This window comes from Carettochelys insculpta, chromosome 21 (genome assembly GCF_033958435.1).
Source record: "Carettochelys insculpta isolate YL-2023 chromosome 21, ASM3395843v1, whole genome shotgun sequence".
Lineage (NCBI taxonomy): Eukaryota > Metazoa > Chordata > Testudines > Carettochelyidae > Carettochelys > Carettochelys insculpta.
In genome coordinates, this window is record NC_134157.1 from 19,500,160 (window position 1) to 19,524,201 (window position 24,042).

Sequence of the window (24,042 nt, forward strand, 5' to 3'; positions counted from 1 at the left end):
ACCACAGGAGTTAGCGGTAAACCTGATACCCTAGAATGGCGCTAGTTTGTTCTGGTGTGGCTTTGGTCTGGAGAACTGGGTCTGTCCCACGAAAGCTCACCACCTAATAAATTATTTTGTTAGTCTGTAAAGTGCTACTGGACCGCTTTTTTGTTTTAAGAGGTTGCTGTTTGTGTGTTGCAGACAAGGGCCAGAGGCTCAGCTGGTGTAGGAAGGTGTGGCTCCATTGAAATCAGAGAGGTGCCCATTTATGCTACTGGCCCAGTATCTTACAGCTGGTATTTAAACAGCTTAGCTGAGCGGGCTCCGGGAAATCCCTTTACCAGCCAGTCTGCCATAAAGCTGCTTTACTAATGGGCCGGATTTAGGCAGTAGAACTTACAAAGGCAGCTAGGCACCTGCCTGGCGTGGAGGCAACAGACTTACTGGGCCCCCAGGCAAGGGGGGGTGGATCCATGCTTCCAGAAGGGGCGGGGCCTCAGATGAAAGGGGTGAGGCAGGTATCAGCACCGCCCAGAGCTCCAGCACCACACGCCCCACCACCTGGAGAGCGGTGTGCCGTGCGCTGGTGGTGATTTAAAGAACTTAGGGCTCCAGCCACCACTGCTGCTGTGGTACCAGTGGCAGGGGCCAGGAGCCCCAGGTCCTTATGAATCACCAGACCTTGGGGAAATTGCCCTCTTTGTCCCCTCCCATCTCCAGTTGTCAAGCCTGCCTGCCTCCCATTGAAAGCCAGCAAGATTTAGGATATATTCACAGGAGAAGTGGGATGGGATCCCCAGCTCGGGGAGAAATACTCATTGCTGCTGTGGTGCATAAGGGACTAGTTGCCCCAAGTACACCCCTGGTGTCGAATGGGTACATAAGCAGGGCGGCTAGGCTCTCTCACTGCTTGCTCTGTTGTGGCTGCCCTCTATTTTCAGCACACTAGCTTGATCAGCACTAGTGGGCATAATTCCCGAGCTGGGAATCCCATGCCCAGCTCAAAGCCCACATGTATCCATGAGGGCATTCGTTTTTTCGGAACTTGGCACCCATCTGCCTCTTTCGTTAGGATCATAAGAACGGCCACACTGGTTCAGACCAAAGGTCCATCTGGCTCAGTGTCCTGTCTGCCGACAGGGACCAGTGCCCCATAAATCCGGCCCAATAAGGTCTATTTCACCTTAGCAGAATGGTCCTATTCAAATGTTTCCATAACTTTGTTAAAAATTGTTATCCATGGAAAACTACAGAGGCTTTTGGCATATGGAAAAAAATATGTCTGTTAAGCCAACTTCATACTCTGCTGGTGAGGCGTTTGGTATAAATACATAATTATACCAGTGGGAGTATTGGCGTGCCATCAATATAATCTGAAATTATAAAGTAAAACTTTGATAAATGTTGTCTATTATGCGTCACCACGTATTAAGGAAGAATTATTTTCTTGTACCTCATGTGGTATCATTTATTTTTTGCATTACACACAGCCTCTCATGCTGTATGGCTCATTGATTCTTCTGTACTGTATCCTGCTGATTCTCACCTGCTTAAAAATACATTACTTCATTCTAGTGAGATTGAAATAATTAAAAATAAAATCATGTTCTCGTTAAACATCTACGGATCACACCTCTGAGGTGCAAAAAATGGGGCCTCTCGGATAAGCCTAAGAACTTTCAGCTGGCAGCATGTCCAGAGCACCCTTACAAATTTCCCTAAACAGCTGCCTCAAAAAAGCTCTCACCCAGGGAAAGCCAGGACAGGTGGTAGCGCTGTTAATACCTTCAATACCTTCTGCAGCTCATTGTGTCCAAGCCCCTGCAGCACCTGTCAGCAGATATGGGTTGGGAAAGTCACAAGCTTTTCTTCATCTAGTATCCTCTGGGATTTGGGGAGTCTCAGATTTCTGCAAAATGCTTTTAACAGTCACAGGAACATGATGCAAAAATAGGATTCCATCCTATCTGGAGAACCCTTTAGATCTGTTGATCCCCAGGTCTCTCTCTAGCCCATTTTCTCTTTCGTATCTGCAGGCTCTTCAAGGTGGCATTATGCCACGCTGTAAATGGACATTAGTAGGGAGCATAGGTCTAAAATCTGAGCAGCCTTTATAGTTTTATAACCCGATGAATACGTTTTGACCAGCTTTAATTGGAGCCTACTGTCTCCCACTCCTTCCCACATCCTGAGTGTGGTCTCTGGAAGCCTGATAAGAAAGTTCAAAGCCCCTTTTCTTGCTTTGTTTTGTTAATTTATTTGAAGAAAGCCCGTGGCTGTATTTTGTTTTGCAGGATCCAGCTTGTGTGGGGCTTCTGCATGGCGAGAAGGTCAGAAGCTCGTTAAAAAATTGCTTGGGCCACCTCCCAAATTTCAAAAGCTGGGGAGCAAATCTACAGATGACTCTGGTACAATTACCTGTGACTTCTGGGTTATAAGGAACAGGGGAGAGATTCTAGTCTTTTATTTTGTTAAAGAAAAACAAATGGCTGAAACACCCTTCAGAAACTAGATGAAACAAACTATTTCTTCAAGGTCACTATGAGAGCCTAACATTAATGATGGTTCCACTACACAGCCCCATGGAACTGTTCCATTATCATCTGGCACAACTGTTCCATAGAGATTGTAGAGACATGGCCAGTTCATGGCATCACTGTGTTTGAACCAAGACTACAGATCCCTGGTGTCCAACCAGTTCTGACTACAGCTATAGCAACTTAGCACCATTATTCTGAAAAGATATTTATTGTTCAAGCCAACTAGCCACATTCAACCTGCCAAATAGCCACATGTGGCTAGTGGCTAGCGTGTGGGACACCACGACTATAGATGGAGTGGTTAGATATGGAGTCTGAAGCTGGTTTTATGTCTTAAATTGTTTTTACATGGAAGGTCCATACCCCACAGATCATTCATATAGCTGACGCTGCAGCGTCCAAAAGAGCTCTCGCAATACTGGCTTCCAGTAAAAACCTGCAGTCATTTTCAGCTTGTGCTGAGGTTTTACTGCAAAGAACAAACCCCAGCAAAGTCGGAGTTAGAAAGGCAAATGGTGACAGCCCGTTAGTGGAAAGTAGGTTTTGTGGCTGATGTGTTGGATACAGAAAATGATAAAGTCAAAGGTAATTAAGATTTGCTTTAAAATGTTGTTCCAGAGCCTAGTAAAGAATTTATAGCAACCCCGCAGATGGAACAAAGCTCTAGAGAAAATGATGCTCCTGGAGGAGGTGATCACATGTGGAATAGCCTTCTGCATAAAAGCTGTCAGACTACCCCAGGCAGTTCCACTGAAACTGCCAGCAATGCTCTGACCAGAGAGGCTAAGCAAATACTCAGGGATCTACATTTGCAAAACCAATCTTGTGAGGAATACAGAAATGCAAAGCAGCGGAAAGGGACCAGAACCAGAAAGGCAGAAGATTCAGAGTCAGGTCCAGAAACCAATTCTTCTTCAACTGAAATCAATGGTATAACTCTCTCTGATTATGGCAGACACAAGAGCAGGTACTCCTTAACGAAAACTGGAACAGAGCCAAGAAATTGCAGCAGAGGAAAAAGTGCATCTTTTTCAAGAGGTAAGGGCTCAAACAGTCCTGGACAGAAAGTGTCTGAGAAGGAAAATGTTAATCAGTCTGCTAAGAAGAGGATAAACAGAAGGAAATCCCACTCCTACAGCCTGGAAGAAGTGCATGAATTTATGCACAGAAAGATTGAGGAAAGAAAGAAGAAAAACCTAGAGGAGAAAAAGGCTTTAAAGCAGGCCAGAGAGACAAAAGCTCAGAGATTGCAGGAGCTGTACAGGAAACAGAAGGAAGCTTTCGCAAAGAAATCATGTTGTGGGGCGGCACAGACTTTAAACAGGGGACCGCTTCCTGTAACACAAAGTTCTCAGTATAAACTTGCCCAAGTAAGTACATAAAGAAAAGTAAATGAACAGGGATGATGATAAAGTGAAAAAATTCCTGACCAGCAGTACTGTATTAGAAGTGATTTTAAATTTTAATATGAATTCAGTCAAATATGGACAAATATGGGAATTAAAGTGCTAATGATAATTGTAGAACCATAGAACACTAGAACTGGAAGGGACCTCGAGAGGTCATCAAGTCTCATCCCCTGCCCTCACGCAGGGCCAAGCACCATGTCTGACAGCTGTTTATCTAACCTGATCTTAAATATCTCCAGTGATGGAGATTCCACAACCTCCCTAGGCAATTTATTCCAGAGCTTAACCATCCTGATGGGAAGTTTTTCTTGACGTCCAACCTAAACCTTCCTTGTTGCGATTTACGCCTGTTGCTTCTTATCCCTGTGTGGGTTATCCAGGGGGTTGGAACCTTTGATCCTTAGGAGTAAAACCATAAACTTCCACTGCTTGAGCTGAAAGAATAACTTCTTGGCATCTGTAGTAGACTTTTATCTGATTACGGAGGCCAGCTGTTAGATGGGGTGAAAGATCAAAGAGTATTTTATTGTTCCATAGTTATTTAGAAATTACACTTCTAGTACTATTTCATTTTAGGAACAGACAATGAAAAGGAGCCCGGAACAGCATTTTATGGAGCTGGCGCATAAAACATCATGTGGTTCATTGAGACGCGAGGAGCAGAGATGGAGGTATTACAAGAGCCATCGTGATACAAAAGTGCACCTCTTAAGTCCTTTCCCTAGCATATCCTGGAGATTTGTCAAAAGTGTTCTGTTCTAAAATCTAGCAAATAATGTCACTGGTTACTCAGAAACAAGAAAGAACTTTGAGTCTGATGTAGCAGGTGCTGCGGGTTCCTGCATTCATATTGCCTCATCATGTACGAATGCAAGTGCAATGGTTAAAATAGGGTGCCAAGAGTGCTGAGGTTCATGATCTCAGACCAGCATAATGTGTATGTTGGAGCCAGTGATCCAGTCACTGAGGGGTTTTGTTTATCAGCCAATCAAAAGGAGAGTAGTCATACTTCATGGGAAATTGCAACGCCTAACTAATTATGTCTTATAAAACATTGAAAGATCGCCTTTAAAAAAGCTCCAGTGTGTGTTATTTTACTGACAGGAGAGAGAGAGAAACCAAACCTAAGACTAATTTCAAATTGGAGTTTTATAGAGAAAGCCAAACCCAACTCAACTGGGGTAGTACTTTGACCAGATCACTGCTAGTTTCCAATGATCAGTGACAGGGTTATAAACACAGCCGGAGAACCTTATGCAGTTGAGGTACAGGCCAATTTTTCAGCCTGGTTTTAGATTTCATATTATGAAATGATATAATTCTACAGTGTTTAATAGACAAGTCTCTGAAGCTCTGAACTAGATGTTAACACCTCACTGTACATCTTCAGCTCTGAATTTATTTAGCATTTTCTAATCTACAAGCATACATCTCTCTGTCCAATGAGCTGCCTTGGTCTTTGAGGACTCTTTGTCTGGAGTCTTTTAAAAGTCAGCCTGACTTCCTTGACTGTATCTTACTTCATGCCCTGATGTGGTTTCCCTTTGTATTTGTACAGGGACTTACATCCCAAGACAACTCCTCAGGCAATGGAGAAGTTTGATTTTCCTTCTTCACTGGCATCCAGAAGTGGGTTTCACAGCCCTTTGAACCTTAAAGACCTGGCAGTCAGCCCTTCTCCAACTCGGGACCTACCTCCCCAGAGCTTCTTCCTTCTGCCAGAAACTGCAAAATCTGACCCCTGGGACTCAGTTTCTGAGGATACTTCCAGCCTTCCTCTATATAGAGACACTCAGGCTAGAGTGAAGGCCATTCACTGCCTCGCCAGGGAGCTTGGTGAGCGGATTGAGATAGCAACTGAACGTCTGAAAACAAACAGGCTGCAAGTCTCTGGTGACAATGGAGGAGAGGAATGTTTACCTCCCAGTTGGTGGTCTCCGTGCTCAAAGCCCAAGGCACCTAAGAGTGAGCAGAATGAGACCCTGGACATACGAACACTCCTGGATGCTCCAAGTCCTAATGGCGTATGGATTTCTTTAGTTTGTGCACGGGATGGGCTGGATAAGTCTCTCTGCTTGGCCAGCCCCGAAGGAGTGGAAGCCCAAGAAAGGACAGCACCGATACAGGCTGTTCTGTCCAATACAGACACTGTTAAGGAGGAGTTACCAGGGATTTCCAATTCTGCGATGCATGGGAGAGCCCCGGAGGACATGTGCAAAGGTGAGGTGTGGTCATGGAAGATGCAACAGGGGGACTTGCGTTAGCATTGCAGGAGGTTTCCAAAGACATGAAATAGGAGAGGCACTCAGCTTCCATCGATGTTCAGTGGTGTAGGGCAGGGGTCCCAGCCTGTGAAGCTCAGGGCTTGCCCCCACCACACCTACACTGGGGAGCCTGCACTGACTGTCCAGTCTCATCTTCCTGCCCCCGCAAGGCTGGAGCACCATCATTGTCTCCCCACCGAGGTGGGGCAGCCCTCAAGCCTCACGGGCTGGATCAAGGTAAGCTGGGGCCAGATCTGGCCCATGGGCTCTGCCTGATGCGGGGAGGAATTGGCTCCGTGCACTGCCACTCCCGCTCCTCTCAGCTGGGGGGACAGCAGCACAGGGAAGCACTCACCTGGAGGCTTTTACCTTGCTGCTCCCATTGGCCAGAGTTGCAGCCAATGGGAGCAGAAGGGGGCGGTGCCTGGGAGTGGCAGGAGACGTGGAGCCACATGTGGCTCCAGGGAGCTGTGCAGGTCCCTCATCCATCGCCCTCACATACACGCCCCATGGCCCTAGCCTGCTCCTGTACCCCACCTCCCTCCCAGACCCTGTACCACCCCCACACTCCTGCACCCTCCCTCCTACCCAGACCCCACCCCTTCAGCCCCGTGTGTTCCCTGGCAGGGGCCAACTGAATCTAGTAGCTCTGGGTCCCCAAAGGAGTCAGTCTGGCCTGAGGAAAGCCCTGAACCTCAGTCATCCTCCACCTTTGCTGGGGAGCGAGGGGAGCAAAGCGTCTCAGTCAGGCACGAGAGGGATTTTTCCTTCTCTCCATTGTGTGGCCCCCACCTGATTTCTCTGAGGGTCAGTGGCCCCGACCCAAAAAAGATTCCTCACCGCTGGTCTAGGGTGACCAGACAAAGTGTGAAAAATTGGGACAGGTGGGGATCAATAGGTGCCTATATCAGAAAAAAAGCCCTGAATATTGGGACTGACCCTATGAAATCAGGGCATCTGGGCTCCCTACAGTGGCCCCTTTTGCCTTTGAAACCGCCCCCTGTCAAAAACAGCAGGGAGTGGCTAGACTGTTCTGTTCGCAGCTGAACGAGGTGAACATCTTACCCTGTGTAGGAGAGGCTGGGGCAGTAGGGATCACCAGCTCTGAACTCTTCAGTCTCTAGGGAAGCTCAGAGCAGAGCAGAATATCGCCGTTTTGGCCCAGCTCTCATAAGTATTTGTTTGTATGGCTATAGGCTTGGCACTGGTTATCCTTCCAGCAGAGTCCAAGGGAAGGGAAATGTCTGGCTGCCGGATGCTTGGAATGCTACACTACTCCAAAATAAAAATTGCTCCTACTCTGTTGATAGGGAGGAGCATGGGGTGCAGTGTTCCCTCTAATGCTTTTCTATCCATGTGCAGAATAAATTTTGTTATGGGTACTGACGGGCAGATGTGCACTGCCAGTAAAAACACATGCTGACAGCTGTGAGCGCTCTGCTAATCAGCTGGGCTTCATTTGGATCTCTCCTGGGTGGCCATCCAAGCACTCAGCTTTCAGGGAACTGTGACGGGGTGCCTAAGGAATTCCAGAGATGGGGATAAAATTAGATTCCTCAACCTATCCATTGTGTGCTCTTGTGCGCAGAGAGGAAGTCATGAGACTGTGGGTGGGATTGGACTGAGAAAAAGTTAACTCTTCGGAAAACTGGGATAAGAGTTTAACAGGCTTATTTTCCTCAATTTGCACGTGTGATGCTATACCCAATAGATCTGGGTTCTGTGTTTGGCTCTGCCACTGGCTTGTGACACCACTTCCCCCCCCTCCGTGCCTCAGTTTCCCCATTTGCAAAATGAGAATAATAGCGATGACCCACCTTCCTGAAGTACTTGGAGATCTTTGGCTCAAGAGAGCTATAAAAGAGCTAAGTGCTCGTATGTCAGCACGGAGAAAAGCACCGAGGGTAAACCATGGTCCTTTGCATTTCTTTGAAACGTGTTTATTAAAAACCTTCATTTGTCTTTTCCAAAGGTTCTGTCATAAAGAAGGGATCTGACGCAGAAACATGCCTGTTGCGAGGAAAGCTGATTACCAGCATAGCCTCTCCCACCTCCAGATTCCTCACCGGAAGGTAAACCAGCTTTTATTGTGACCAAATTTGTTTATCTGCCATGTTCAGTTAACCGGCATCTGCTCAGCTCACTGCCCAGTTGGGGCTGCCGAAGAGGGGCTTGGGGGGCCGGCTGCCCCTTCTCAACTAACTGGCATGTTTGATTATTTGGCAACCCCCATCTCCCAGAGACGCTGGACAATCAAGTTTGTAATGTATATTATTCTGCAATAAATACTTTGCCTGCCATATGGTTAAAATAAGTGGCATCAAACACAGCATGGAGCGCAAATGCTCTTTAGTGCTTAAAGAACTGACAAGCAGGCTGATTCTGCAACAAGCTGTGGGGAGTGCACAGGCTGATCAAAAGGAAAAAATTGACAACCACCTTTTCAAGCAATAGGCCAGATCCACAATGTGAAACCTGATCACAACTTCCTCTGGAGCTTAGGGGGAATGGGAGCTGGGTTTTTCAATTTCCCTTTCTCTGCCTCCACCCCGTATTATCCCAGGGCTCTGCGAAGTTCTTAGCCGCCCTGGAGAATAGAAAATGGTTCCATACTCATTGCCTGCAATTTGCAGAGGTTTAGAGACCAGAAACTTAGAACAAAACTTGGCTGCGGAGTTTTGCCTGCAGCCTAACAAGACTGGATTTGTGCAGAACTCAGCCCGGGAGTTGGGTTTGTACCACGTGGGAATGTGTGCAGCTGGAACTGAGGATGCGAGCCCCAGCTTTCACGCTAGCTGCCATCTAGCTTGTATGACAAAAAGAGAAAGTAACCAGGGCTGTGCTGGCTGTGGTGCAGGTCAGCCACCCGCAGATCTTGCCTGAGGCCTCTACAGCATCACAGGAACATGGTGCTAGAAGAAACCCCAAGAGGCCACCTAGGCTGTCCCTCCCACAGAGGCAGGATTAAGTAGACCTAGGTCATTCCTGGCAGCTGTTTGCCCAAACCATATTTAAAGACCTCCCAGGACGGGGATTCCACAGCCTCCCTAAAGCCTTTTCTGCACTGCAGTCAGAGACCCGCAGGTGGCCCAGGCCAGCTGACTGCAAGCAAAGCGACTGTTCCGCTGCAGCATCAATGTTTGGGCTGGGATGGGAGGGGAGAGTCAACTTCAGCCCAAGCTCTGGGGCCCTACTGCCTTTCAGGGTCTTAGAACCCAGGCTCCAGCCTGAGCCCAAACATCTACACCTCAGTGAAACAACTCCATCGCCTGAGCCCCAGGAGCTCAAGTCATCTGGCACAGGCAGCCGGGAGTGTTTAATGGCAGGGCAGACGTACCCAAAGTGACGTCTTCCGGTGCTTAACTATCCTCACGTCATAAAGTTTTTTCCTCCTATCTAACGTAAATCTCCTTTGTTGCAAACAAAGCCAATTTCCTCTTGTCGCCCTGCTGTGGACGTGGAGAACAATCAATCACCTTGTGTTCTGTAGCTAATACCGGCTCTGCTGGATCAGGTGGATGAAGATCCGGCTGGAGAAAGCCACCCGTATAGACTAGAGCAGGCTACTTAGAAAGGGGTGGGGCCAATCCTGCAGAGTGCTGAGCACCTCTGTCTCTCATTGATTTCAATGGAGTTAGCAGCAACGAAGGGTCCTGTGGCACCTTAGAGACTAACAGAAAAGTTTAGAGCATGAGCTTTCGTGAGTTAACTCACTTCTTCAGATGCTAATGGAGTTAGAGCACCCAGCACCTTCCAGAAGGCATTGCAGGATTTGGCTCATGACTATTATCTTCCTGCTACAATTCAATAATTGTCCACTAGGGGGAGCTATTAATCTACTGAACTCTTTAGAGACCCCCACACCACCCCCCCTTTGCTTTCCGGCTCTCTTAGGTTTTAAAGCATCGCATACCCATTGTTTTAAATAAATTGGAAGGAGGAGCCGTTGTCTCAGGGCCATCCTCAGAGGCGAGATTTTGTGTTCCCAGAGGCCTCACCATACAAATCAAACACTTCCTGGGTGTAGTCTCAACTCTTTGGGCAGGTGCCCAGTGCCACTGGAACCCCCTCGGGTGCCAGTTGCCTTTGGGTGATCCTTGATGGCTTTTTCCTTGAGTTTGCTTTTGAGCCACACACCAAACGCTTGGATTGGACGACAGACTTTCACAAATGTGAATGTTTCAGGGTGTAGGTTGGGCTTTATCCCAGCACGTTTTGTAGTGGAGAAGCACATACAAGGGTGGATTGAAAATGGGTCAGGCGCTGGGACAACGCCGTCACCAGGGGCCCCCAAGTATATTAAACATCATTATTTATGCCTTAAAAGCTATTCATGCTTATTATTGCTCATGATGTATAATCACACTGCACGTAAATAAGTTTTAAAATAAGAACAACATGACACATTTCTTTTGTACCATTAAAGCAAATTGTTTCAACACAATGGAGTTATGGGGCCCTGGAGGAATGGCCCCTTTTGCCCTTATGTTAATCCGCCACTAAGCACACACTGGACCCTAACTGGCAGGCCTGGGTCCTAATCCTGAGAGGTCATGAGCATCCACAACTTCCCAGCTCCTCCTTTGTTCAGGCCTCTAAAGTGCGCATACACCAGCAGAAACCAATGGGAATTTTGCAGGCAGTAAGGAAATCCATTGGTTAAAAATCAGAGATCCCTGCTAATACTAAGCACAACTGTTGGAGTTACAGTCCTAACCCTTACTTGCCTTTTCCTAGACTTAGGAAAACTTTAATGCCACACTGAATTCTTGAATGCATCTGTGTCAGTAGCTGATGGACCTCTGCTTATTAGCCAGCCTCTGTAGTCCTAAATCAAGCTTCTCTTTGGTGGGCACAGAAGAATATAGGCTGAATGTTCTGGAGTAGACATTAACAAGGGCCGCATCCGACAAGGTGCTGTGCACCTTCAACTCTGAATGTTGTTAACTGGGGTAGATGTCCAACTCCCACTGAAATCCTAGCTGTGATCACCTGGGCAGATTGAAGCCAATGGGTCTTCCTGATCCAGGCAAAACTCCTACTTGTGTCACATAATTGTATCAAGTGTCAGGAACCATTTCCTCATGGTGATTCCTGCTAGAATATAGCAAGAGCTGTAGAGGGGAAGGGGAACAGAATGGGGGCAATTAAAACCAGCCTGAACAATCTACAGGTTGCAGCTCTCAAACCTGGAACTCTCTCATCTGACAACCTCTGTGGTCTGGTGTGGTCCGTTCCAGGACCAGGGAATCCTAGGGCTGGGACTGGGCCAGCATCCGCAGCCCACCTGGAACCAGCTTCCCCAGGGCCTGGCTGGAGTGGGGTCCAGCAGCCTGTCCAGGGTTGGAGCAGCATCTGGAAGCCTGGAAGGAGCTCTGGGGCAGCCCCACAGCAGCATGGGGCAAGGTCTGGAGCCCTGTAGCAATCCTGGGGAGCACAGGGCCAGACTCCTCTGCCTGCCCAACAGCAGCACAGGGCTGGGCTGGAGCCCTGTGGCAACCCTGGAGAGTGTGGGGCCACTGCCAGTCCCTGGGGACCTGGAGCACAGGGCTGCCTGTCAGCAGAAGCCCTCAACTTGCTCTGGTCCAGCAAATTCTCTTGTTCAGCACCCGTCAGGTCCCAACCATGCTGGACCAGGGAGGTGCAACCTGCACTATGCCAAGCACCAGCACCATACATTGTTTACAGTGCATCATGCCTAGTTCTATACATTTACTTCTGTCCAGAGACCCATTATTTTTAGGGTGTTATTTATCCCCAAGATGTCTGGAGAAGTAATATGCAGATCTTCCTCCCCGTCCGCCTCCTCTTTGGCAGAACGCACATTGATACGACATATGGCATTGACAGAAGTAGACTAAATTGATTATCTTTACGAGCACCTAGTTAAATCTCTACTGATCTCCTTTTTGTGGAGGATTAAAGGGGGGGGGGGGTTTAGCCAATTGGATGCTATAGACTCATTTACCTTAATTGTTTGCACTCACTTTGTGCCATAGGTTTGCTGGGGTGGCCAGAGAGAGAAATTACAAATTACTGCAGATTTAGCGTTTAGAGTGTGTGTGTGCACACATTTGTGTGTGTATGTTATAGAACACACAGAGGCGTGTTTAATTAAAGAGGAGTGTGGCTGAGAATGGCCAACGCTGGGAATGTTTTTTTATAAAATTAACTTAACGGGGACTCAAATTTTCCCATCAGCTGCACATTTGGTGCAGGTTTACTGCAGATAGCGGGATACAAAAACTCTGGGCTTGTCAAATGTGTTCTAGAATGTGAGAGTTCGTTGTATAAATGCCCCTCATTGTGTCCTCAGTGTAGCTGTAACAGCTTAATCCCTGCAGAGCAGAGCACTGATAAATACGCTGTCGAACTGGCCAGGGATAGACTAGGAGACCCTAATGTTGCTCCTCCCTTGCAGCTGCCAGGAAAGGGAAAGGCGTTTGCATGGCTGCAGCAGGGATCCTTGAACCTGCATGAGGGTCAGAGCTCAAAGAGCAGATTCTTCGTTGTCTCAGGGCTCATCTACACTTCCGGGAAGATTGACCCAGTCAGGGTCAATCTTCCGGAGTTCAATTTCACGTGTCTGGTAAAGACGGGTGAAATCGATCTATCTGGGGTTGGCAGTCAATAGTGAGGAGTACAGGGGTCGACTGCTGACCCCAGACAGATCGACTTGGTGACTAGTAAGACAGGTCGAAGGGAGAAACTCTCCCATCGATGTTCCTTAGTGAAGACAGTCACGTAAGTCGATTTCTATTACGTCAATTCTAACTACGTGATTGCCATATCTAGAATTGCATTTCTGAAATCGACTTTCAGGTCTAGTGTAGACCTGGCCTAAGACAACGGCAGCATTTGCTGTCCCCATTCTTGATGTGTCCTTTCTCCTTACTGTGGGAGACAGCAAGTGCAGCATAAAACTAAGGGCCATATCCGGCTGCAGAGTGGCTAGTGGTTGCTGCTGGGCCCTCGGTAAGGTGTGGCGGGGCTAGCTCCAGGTTCCTGAAAGAGGTGGGGCCTTAGGAGGAAAGGGTGTATCTAGGCTCTAGCCTCCAGCAGACAGCTCTTTAGCACCGCCTGGGTGCCCACTGCCCAAGGCTCTGATGGTGATTTAAAGGGCCCAGAGCTCTGGCCACTGCCATTGCCGCTGTAGTAGCAGCAACCAGGAGTCAAGGGCCCTTTTAAATTTCCAGGCCCTGGGGCAGCTGCCCCTGCCCCTCATCAGTAGATCTGTCCTGCACTGAATTTTTCATATGACTTCAAAACTACCAATGCAATGGGCCAATGTCACTCTAACTTTACAGAGAGGCAAATGCAGAGTAATCACAGGAGGTGCTAGATTTACACAGGTGTGATGTTGCACTTGGGCTGTTTGCCTCCTTCCAGGCTAACTTCAAACTCTCAGTCTGTCTGTCCTGGAAAGGAGGGCAGTATTTGAAATGTGGGGGGCTGGATTTCCACGCCTACAGTCTTGCTCAATATCAAACTGCAGACCGGTCTAGTAAAAAGGAGACGTCCCCCCACTCTTCACATGTGAGCTGCAGCTGGGCATTCATGGGGCACAAAATTCTTCTCAGAAGATTGTTTACAAGTCTACTGCTCAAACAAAGTAAAACGTGAGGGAAATAGAAACTGGCGAGAGAAATCTGGATGGCTCAGCTTACCAGAGTTATGAAGAGTAATTACTGAAAGGTAAAACGTCTTCTTTGTGTTCACAAAGCTTCCACCGATTCCTGGATCAGCTGCGAGGTTGATGCAGCATGCACGTCACCTGTGCTGAGCCAAAAAGAGCTCAAAAGCGTAAACATCGGGGAAGCGAGGTAGCAGATGAGCTGTACCTCTCAGGATCAGGCCCTTTAGCTTAAGAAGCGGCAGGGGTTGGTTGCTCTTATCTTGCTGCCCTGGGATTTGTACATACTCTCATTCACGCTAATGGAAGTGAGATGCAGAAATCCTGCTGAATCCAGCTAGGAACAGACCCTCAATTGTAATTGCCAAACCCCAGACAAAGGAGAAATAAGAGAGATTGGGCTGATCTCCTGAACAATGCAATTACGGAAAAAGGAGAGCTTGGTTTGGTTAACAAGCAGAAGCACAGAAACATGTTCCCCAAGAGAGGCCTTCACACAAAGCAGCACCACCCTGTTGCGACTGTGTCTTTCAGAGAGGAAAGGAGCTGTGCACATAGGAAATATGAGACAGTTGGACTTGAGGGATGGAAGGCAGGCTGTGGCCATGGGTGTCTCCAAGCCCAGTCTGTTGCTAACTGGAGAGTGTCTCGTGATGGTGCTGTGTTGGTAATGAAGATGGAGTGGCAGAAAGTGGAGAACATAAAGAGATAATCACACCAATCCTGCCCTGTAGTCCTTGGCTAAACCCCTTTGTTTTTTGTTTAAACAGATTTTTACCGAAAAACTCCTGGGTTGTACAAAAAGCACTATTAGGGCCTTTTCCCCCAGATTTTTATCCTACATTTGTATCATTCAAATATATAAAAACAAGTTGTTTTATTAGGAAAATACAACACATTGCTTGAAATGTGTGTATGTGTTATGATAATACATTAGCCTGTGTGTATGTGCAAAGCTGCCTGTTGAAGGCTATGGTTTAGTCTAGACGATATGCAAACAGGCAGGCATGCAAGCTCTGAAGTGTGTACAGATCTGAACACACTGATGAATCTCATGCTCACTGTGGATACATTTCAGGATAACAGTTTAAAGATTTTTCACTTTCTATAAAGAGGGTCTTGTTTTCCTCTCTCAGCCAGCGGTGGACTAGACAGTGGGGGGAACCAAAATGCCTGGAAAGGAGAAAGGAGCCTAGATTAAATCTCTGCCTCTGAAACTACCCTCCCCCACAAACTTTGGACTGCTTGAAATGAAGCTCCTAAATTTATTTCTTGGGCTATAACCCTGCACACAGACTTATATACGCAACGATAGAAGAGGCATGTCTTGTATGCACAGTGGTGGGAAGAATCAATGAAGTCACGTGACAAAAACAGGCACCTTGCCCAGGAATAAGGGGATCAAAATTAGTAGAGACCCAGTAATGAAGGTCTCACTTAAAATCCTGGAATAGAGGGAAGAATCAGGGAATTCAGTTGGGTAACTAGAAAAAGTAGGAGGTCTTATATCCTGCCTCAAGATAAGAGGAGGAGCACAAGGAGGGGGAAACATAGCCTGGCCTATATTGTGTGCATGGGACTATAGGTGGGAAAAGTGACAACTGTTATGGGTGGAAGTCCTGGCCCCACTCACATCAATGGGAGTTTTGCCCTGGACTTCAAGGAGGCCAGCATGTCACTAGGATCTGAATCTTTGTGTGTCAGGGTGCCATTGAACGTTGCTGCAGAAAAATAATGAGCCAATTCTGCTCCCAGGGCCTGATCACACCAGAAGTTGGGTTGTTTCATTCCCTTTGAATTCACAGACTGATATAAAAGCTTGAACTATATTTTCCATGAAAGAAGTAAGAGAGAGAAGCTGTCATGTACAGGTTGAACCTCTCTAATCTGGCACTCTCTGCATTTCCACTCCTTCTGGAGCACATGCTCTGCTGAGTACTAGGTTGAAGGCCACAACTGTGAGCTCCCTGCATACATGGCCAGTGCCAAATGATCCATTGTGACAAAGTCCAGCAAATGGCACATAAGTGTACAACACCTTCTAGTGGTGTGTTTACCTTTCCATTCAGATCCCATGCGGATAGAGGTGGGGTAGGAACCACTAGAGATCATAGACAGAACATCTAGCCCCTGCTATCACTCTGTTCCCTTCAGGGCCTGATCCAGCTCCCACAGATGTCAATAGGAGTCTTTCCATTGTATAGGGGGAGTTTGGGATCAAGCCTTTGATCCCTGTCTTTTCTGAGGCAGGATGTGTCACTGCCCAAGTGATCCCTAAGGAGGCTCAGGAGCCAGGTGAGAAACCGACACACTATGTTAATCCAGAGACCAGGCCCCAGGGATTTGCCAGAGACAAATATTAGACTTTCTTCATGAGACATCCCCTCCCATCTCTCCCTCCTCCAGCTTTACCTTGCTTTCTGAAGATGGAACCCGAGGCACAAGTTGGTAGAAGCCGTTCTACTTGTTGTAGCTATTTCTGGGTCACTCTGCTCCAGGAACAACAAAGAAAAGCTTATTCATGGAAAAATGAAACGGGATTTCCCTAAGCTGATTTAAAAAAAAAATTCCACTTTTTTTTTTTTTGTATGAAAACCATCTGTCAATATTTCAGCCTGACTTGGTCTCCTGCCCTTGTTTGAACTGCCGCTAGATCAATAGCTGCCCATTTTCACCTGGTCCTTCCTAATCTTTTTGGTATGCTCTGTGCTGGTTTTTAAAAAATATTCCCAGTGGACTTTGTGTCCATTCTGCCAACGGGCATCTTTGCGCTCAGAGATGCACTGCTCAGATCCAGGCTGAAAGTATCCAGAGTACTGAGATGTTGGACTGGATCACAGGAAAAAGCAGCTCCTTGGGCTTCCTAGGCTGTGTTTTGACAGGATTCACCCTATTAAAGCATTTGCACCTACTGGAGGACTTGGCTGTGCAGTAGCCACATTCACCAGCCATCCTAAAATGAGATACAGGGTGGCATGCTGCCTTTCCGTAGAACCTTGTATAAAAGCATTTCAAAGAGCTTTGCAAACACCTTGGGTGGGGTTGTGCAATCCTGACTTGTGGAGGTGGAACAAGTACACCCTACTGTGAGCAGGGGTTGCACAGCTAAACTCTAATAAATTAAGCCTCAGAATGCTGAAGTAATTATTTTCATTTTCAGGAGCACTGAAAAAATCCAGCTCTGGGCAAGTAGTAATTTGGGTGGGTAAACAGATGCCTCTTTAACTTCTTCGTTACCAAGGTACAGGGAGGGGTTTGGGTATGATATTCAGTCAACTTTATGTGAAACTTTCATTTATAAAAGGGCTAACAAGCGGAACAAACATTTTACTAAATGGTTAATCCATTGTGACAAAGTCCAGCAATTGGCATATAACTATATAACACCTTCTAGTGGTGTGTTTACCACCAATATAAGATGCTCTCGTCCTATCTGTATCTCTGCCTATAACATTTGTTTGCTGATAGAATCTAACTGTAAGTGCCAATTTTGCTGGTTGTTTGATAGGTGGGGAAGCTGATAGACTTTCCACAGGTCTCTCAATTAAGTGGAATTGGGAATAGAACATAATCCCTTGTCGTTATCCCAAGCCTGTAGCCAGGAATTTCTGAGTGTGAATGTGTGTGTGTGTATGCGTGCTTTTTTGTAAATTCAGGCTGCAATTTTTTTAAATATAAAGGAGTTTATCAAAATAGTTGTGCAATGAGTGTGTACAAGAGAGGTTAATTAAAAAGATGACTGGAAACAGTGATTGGCAAAATGACTTTGTTAATAGTAGCAGCAACGAAGGGTCCTGTGGCACCTTATAGACTAACAGAAAAGTTTTGAGCATGAGCTTTCGTGAGCACAGACTCACTTCATCAGATGCTGGTCTTGGACATCTGCAGGGCCAGGTATAAATAAGCCAGAGCAAGGGTGGGGATAACAAGGTTAGCTCAGTCAGCAGGGGTGAGGCTTACTACCAGCAGTTGATCTGGAGGTGTGAACACCAAGGGAGGGGAAGCTGCTTTTGTATTTAGCCAGCCATTCACAGTCTTTGTTTAAGCCTGAGCTGAGGGTGTTGAATTTGCAGATGAATTGTAGCTCAGCAATTTCTCTTTGGAATCTGGTCCTGAAATTTCTTTGCTGTAGGATAGCTACTTTTAAGTCTGCTACTGTGTGGCCCGGGAGATTGAAGTGCTCTCCTATGGGTTTTTGTATATTGCCATATCTGATATCTCATTTGTGTGTGTTTCTTCTTTTATGTAGAGACTGTCCAGTTTGTCCGATGTATGTAGCAGAGGGGCATTGCTGGCACATGATGGCATAAATTATATTGGTAGATGTGCAGCTGAATGAACCCACGATGGTGTGGCTGATCTGGTTAGGTCCTATAATGGTGTTGCTGGTGTAGATATGTGGGCAGAGCTGACAATGAGGTTTGTTGCATGGGTGGCTCCCTGAGTTAGAGTGACTGTGGTGCGGTGTATAGTTGCTGGTTAGGATTTGTTATAGTACACGCTTATACAGTAGTAAAGGTTTTATAGAAATTACCTTCTGGGATCTTGCTTTAATATTGTAAAATGAAAAACAATATTCCAAAATATTCCAGTCTTTGTCTTCAGAGTTTTTCGGTTAAGACTATATAGAGGCAGTAGTGATTAAATAGATTTTCGGTAACTCAAACGTTTCTTCATGATAGTAAGTTCACAGCAGTGTTCAAGATATGTTCACAGACAGTTTCCATCTTTAGGGACAATTTTCTCCTAGTCCCTCTCCCTTTCCTGTTGCTAGCAACCAACATCATGCTGAGAAATGTAGTTCTTTCCCTGCTCTAGGGCCCGCTCTATAGACAGGGAGCTGGCTATAGAACTATAGCTCCCAGGGTGCTTTGGGCTCCCCATTATGCCCTGCAGGCTCCTCCTGCACAATGCTGCAGGGAGGAAGGGAGAGAAACTGGAAATGGGCGAGTGCATTCATACCCTTCACATACCCTCTGAATACAGGCCTGTGTCCAATAGCTCATGCTTCTTCTCTAATCTTCTGCTCCTTCCCAGCCTCTTAATTGTTTTGTTGTTGTTGATGTTGTTTAGCAAGAAGTGTCTGGCTGAGTACTCTGAGCATACCTTCAGAATGAGGATTCCTAGATACTCCTCACCACGTGACTCTGCGTGGCCTCAGCTAAGATGCTTTGCCCCTGCTTCAGACACCCCATATGTAAAATGGGAATAATTATCCTGAGACTGTAAAGTCCTCAGGACAAGAACCTAGTGTACATGTGTAGCACCGGGCAAAATGGACAACGTCAACAGTAACAAATTCGTTACCTCAGGGGGTTTGCTCATTTCTGTTGGTAAAGTGCTTTGAGACTCTCAGAAGAAAGGTGGTATACAATTACAGCTTCAAACTTGTAGGCAGCAAGATTTTACAGTCATGCAAAAGATTTCCTGAGTGTGTTTCTGCATTCACTGTTTCCCTGGGAGATTGCTTGCAGGAGTTTTAGTGACACAACATGCAGCTTCCATCCATTTGCTTCCCTGGGCTCCATCGAGAAATACAACATCACACTCAGCATTGAGGGGCAAGTTGACACAGTGGGGAAAAATCCAGCCCTAGTACAGGTTCAACCTCTGTAATTCAGGATCCTTGGGACCTGACCAGAGCTGAACAAGAGAATTTGCCAGACCGGGGGAGGTCAATATTGTCGAGCACGTTACCAACACATTCACTGCTTCTTGGACTCATAGATGATATTTAGGGGTAAATTACAGCTCAGTAACAGCACAGAACACTGAGAGCCAGGACTGGTGGCTGGAAACAAAGTTTATGGGACTGTGGGAAACTTGGCCCCACCCATGATAAGTGGTTGTCTGGCTAACTCAAATCATGCCAGATTAGAGATGTTGCCAGATGAGAGAGTTCCAGGTTAAAGCAGTTCAGCCTGTATAACTGGAATGTAAATTTAAATTCTACTGTGTTAATTCAACACTAATTTGACCCATTTTATCTTGATGTCAAATTATGACCTTATTACAAAATGCAGGATTTTGAAAGACTTCTCCCCTCACATCTGTCATTCAACAAATTTTCCTTGTTGGCTTTTCACAGTCCAGAGAGAAAGTCTGCAAATCAAAGGAATCGCTCCACGTTTGATGCTCTCTCTCAAGCTCAGAATAAAGCAGAAATTGTTTCACCCTCTCCCAAACGAAGTCTCAGAACAGCTCTTAGTCATGGATTTGAATCTTGCACTTCTCCAGCCAGAAGGATTGGGTTGCAAAAAGAATCTGACGACAAATTTGGTAAGACAGCATTTAACATGGAAACATCACCATATGCAGTAGTTATTCATTACATTGCTAAAGAAGTTTGTAATGCCATCCTATGATCTAGAAAAGTTTGTGCAGTCCTGACTCTGGACAAGAAGCAATGGGCTTTAATTGCAGCACGGTTTAGGTTGGACATTAGGACAAACTTCTGAACTGTCAGGGTGGTTAAGCACTGGAATAAATTGCCTAGGGAGGTTGTGGAATCTCCCTCATTGGAGCTACTTAAGAGTAGGTTAGACAAACATCCATCAAAGGTGACTTAGATGGTGCTTGGGTCCTGCTGTGAGGGTGGAGACTAGCCTTGATGACCTCTTGAGGTCCCTTCCAGTTCTAGTATTCTATGAGTCTGTCCTGCAGGAAGAGAGCATTGTAAGTGTGATGAGGGACAGACAAGTGGTTTTGAATTTTTGATGCTTCTGTGAAAATGGTCATTGAAATGTTGCGCTCTGGCTTGTACCCAAAAAAAAGGGGGAAAGGTGTGACCTTTACTGTGAAAACATATCCCACTTTTTTTTAAAAGCTACCTGTAGCTGTGACAAACATCCCTCTTTGACAAGAAACACATTGATTGCAATATTGCTATGTTATCGCCATATACTTTTGTAACCCCTTGAGGCTTTGTTTGAGGATCTCAAAAAACTTTACAACTAACTCTCCCAACCCCCTCTTTGGTACATATGGGATATTGTCCCAGATGGGAAAACTGAGGCAGAGAGCTTTTAAACAAGTTAACTAAGGTCAGTGGCAGGTCAGAAGTCGAACTAGGGATTCCCGGGGGATTGGCAGGAGGAAGGTTGGTGCTGCGATGCAATGTCACCTTAACGTTTGCAGAGAGACAAGGGAAAGTTCGCTGTTGAAAGGGTTAAGGAGCAAACAATAGAATCATGCCTTTGTCAGAGGAGACCTTGGCTTCCTTTTGCCAAACAGTAGCAGATGGTGCATTGTTTCTAGGGCTTTTCAGAGACAAAAGAACAAGATCAGATAATCTTTCTCCAAAGAAGGTACTTTTAAAAAGCCCTCGCTCTTATCAACAATGCTTTGTAGTGGGTCTCCCTGCCCCCAAAAGATTTTATATGCATAGTGGATTTTTGAGGTGGGGGAGCAAATCAGCATGATTTATTCTGTCTCATCCTCAGCCTCCAACAAATAGGATGGGCAGTTCAGATGCTTGGAGAGTAAGGGCTTGTCTGTACTATTTCTCCCCACCCCCCAAAAACACCCCCTTTTCCAAAAACACCCCAAATTATTCATGCAGCCAAGTGGGATAATTCGAGGTGAGGGGGCTTTTCCCTTGAAATAATTACTCCAGCTCTGCGAATGACTTTTGCTTATCTCCTTCCTTTCCGGGGTCGAAAATGAATGTGTGAACAAAACACAGCGAAGGCTCCATTTCGCAAAGCTGTGGCTGTAAATGAGAACGCTCCATTTCACAATGCTGTGGCTGTGTGAATGCAATTTCCCAGCATTACTTATTTAGAATTAGAATGTTAAAATAAGTAACGTCAAAAAAAAAAACATGCCATGGTGTAGACATAGCGTAAGTCTTTTGTCTGCAGTTTCACCTTGAACAAAAAGTGTTTGACTCATACCGTATTAATGGAGAAGGGCCCTGATTCGGCAGTCTCATGATAAGGAGGGAAAACCCCTACTACATATAGTTTGTGAGCTGGACAACAATAGAAACTTCTGCCCAGCTCGTATACAGAATAAATCCTGCAAAACCTGAGCACTTGCAGAAGTCAATGGAATTTGACTGAATCCAGCCCCAAGGCAAGGTAGCTCCCAGCTCGACTCACATCTTCCTAGATGAGGCAGGTTCTTGTAATTTTTAGGGACAATATAGATTTGAACTACAGGTCATAAAGAGCTGTGCTCACCACTGCTGTCAAATGGGAGACGTGTATGCACAGGAAAGAGAATTAAATGTTCCTATAACTAAGAACAAAAATCTTAATACTGGTACTCTCTATTGCAGAAAAGAGTGTGAGTCATTTCTGCAGTGCAGATTGTATAATGAGGCACAATTATATAGATCACTGCAAAATGTAAATATTTATCTTAAAAATGTATGCATCCCAAAGTACTAATTGCTACTGAGTATTTCCTTTACTGCATAATGAAACCCTTAAAATGTAAAATCTGAATCTCTCTAGTGTGGCATCCTCAGAACCTGGCTGGTGCCAAACTAGAGAATTTGCCAAATTACGGCTGGTGAGTTATTGTCTAGCACGTTACCAGCACTTCCACTGCTCACTGGGCTCTTAGACATTTAGGGGTAATTACAGCTAAATAACAGCACAGAACACTGAGAGCCAGGACTAGTGGCTGGAAACAAACTTTATGGGACAATGGGAAACTTGGCCACACCCATGATAAGTGGGCAGCTAACTAAAGTCGTGCCAACTGGATCAGAAAGTACCAGACTAGAGAAGTTCAACCTGTACAATAGAAGGCAACAGAACTAATGGGAACTTTCACAATATTTAATATTTGATCATATCTATCACCTGGAGTTAAGAGAAAGGGCCCATCCATGGCTCTTGATACATTTTCTTATAAAAACAGATGATATAAAATCCACAGTCCCTGTCTAATACAATGGATTGTCCGCTTCATATATAAAAGTGGTTCTCTGTGACCAACCCAACAGTGTTGTCCACAGAGGATCACTGGAAAGATGTCCAGTGGAAAACAACAATCTTTACCAGTGAGACACACCATCACTTTAGGCAGGAAACATTGTTTAACTCAGTGTCGATCTGAGTTAGTGCAGAAATGTTCTTTGGATTCTGATGAACACCAGCGAGTCTTCTGTAGGGTCCTTTTCTGCGTTCTTCTTTGGTGCAGACCTGCTACAGCAAAACACATAGCATGCGATCCTTCCTAAAAGGTCACTTTATTTCCCTTCTTTTAGGGAAAAGTCCCCAACAGCTTAAATGAGTTTTGCTGGTATAGGAGCTGACACTATAATTGTTTACAAGATTTATGTAATGTGCTATAGATCAAACTTTGTGCCTGTTGAAATCAATAGGAGTTTACAAGGATGTGGATCCAGAATCTCCCCTTAAGTATGTGGTCATCCAAAGCTAACATATGTATTGGGGTCAAGTATCAGAGAGGTAGCCGTGTTAGTCTGTGGCTTCAAGAACAGCAAGAAGTCTTGTGGCACCTTATAGACTAACAGATTATGTTAACAGATGTGTATTGGGCAAGATTCTGGGAGGCACTAAGAGCAGTTAAGCTCTTATGGGCTTGTCTGCACACTGCTTTGGTACTTCTGTAACTGTATTGGTTTAGAAACAGATATAAGTAACATACAGTGTGGATAGTAACAGAGAGTAAGCCGTGCTAGTCTATACACTATCAAAACAAATAGCAGTCAAGTAGCACTTTAAAGACTAGCAAAATAGTTTATTAGGTGAGCTTTCAGTACAGAGATTCTAGAAGAATTCTACAGAGACTTTAACAATCTACACCTCACCATCAACTTATGCCTCGATTACAACATGCAAGAGATACATTTCCTGGACACTACAGTACTAATCAAGGATCGCCTGATCAGTACCACACTGTACCGAAAACCTACTGATCGCTTTACTTATCTACACCCTTCTAGTTTCCATCCTGCACACGTGACTAGATCCATTGTTTACAGTCAAGCTCTTAGGTACAATCGCATTTGCTCTGATCCAACTGACAGAGACCAAAAACTACAAGAACTTTACCAAATATTCATAAACCTGAATTACCCACCAGGAGAAGTAAAAAAACAAATTGACGGGGCCAGACGCATACCCAGAAACCAGCTACTCCAAGATCAGCCCAAAAAAGCCAAGAACAGAACACCACTGGTCATCACTTACAGCCCCCAACTCAGACCACTGCAACGAATTATTAAAGACCTACAA

At 45.7% G+C, this 24,042-nt stretch overlaps 1 protein-coding gene across 1 annotated transcript in view; it reads left to right on the top strand.

Annotated features, from left to right (window-relative positions):
• Nucleotides 1-24,042, top strand: part of CCDC187 (coiled-coil domain containing 187) — an 85,258-nt gene that overhangs the window by 25,097 nt on the left and 36,119 nt on the right. The window contains exons 7-12 of the mRNA XM_075015859.1: nt 2,277-2,390; nt 3,141-3,892; nt 4,508-4,602; nt 5,490-6,151; nt 8,168-8,267; nt 19,917-20,107. Of these exons, the coding sequence (XP_074871960.1) occupies nt 2,277-2,390; nt 3,141-3,892; nt 4,508-4,602; nt 5,490-6,151; nt 8,168-8,267; nt 19,917-20,107 (1,914 nt within the window). The remainder of the gene's footprint in view (nt 1-2,276; nt 2,391-3,140; nt 3,893-4,507; nt 4,603-5,489; nt 6,152-8,167; nt 8,268-19,916; nt 20,108-24,042) is intronic.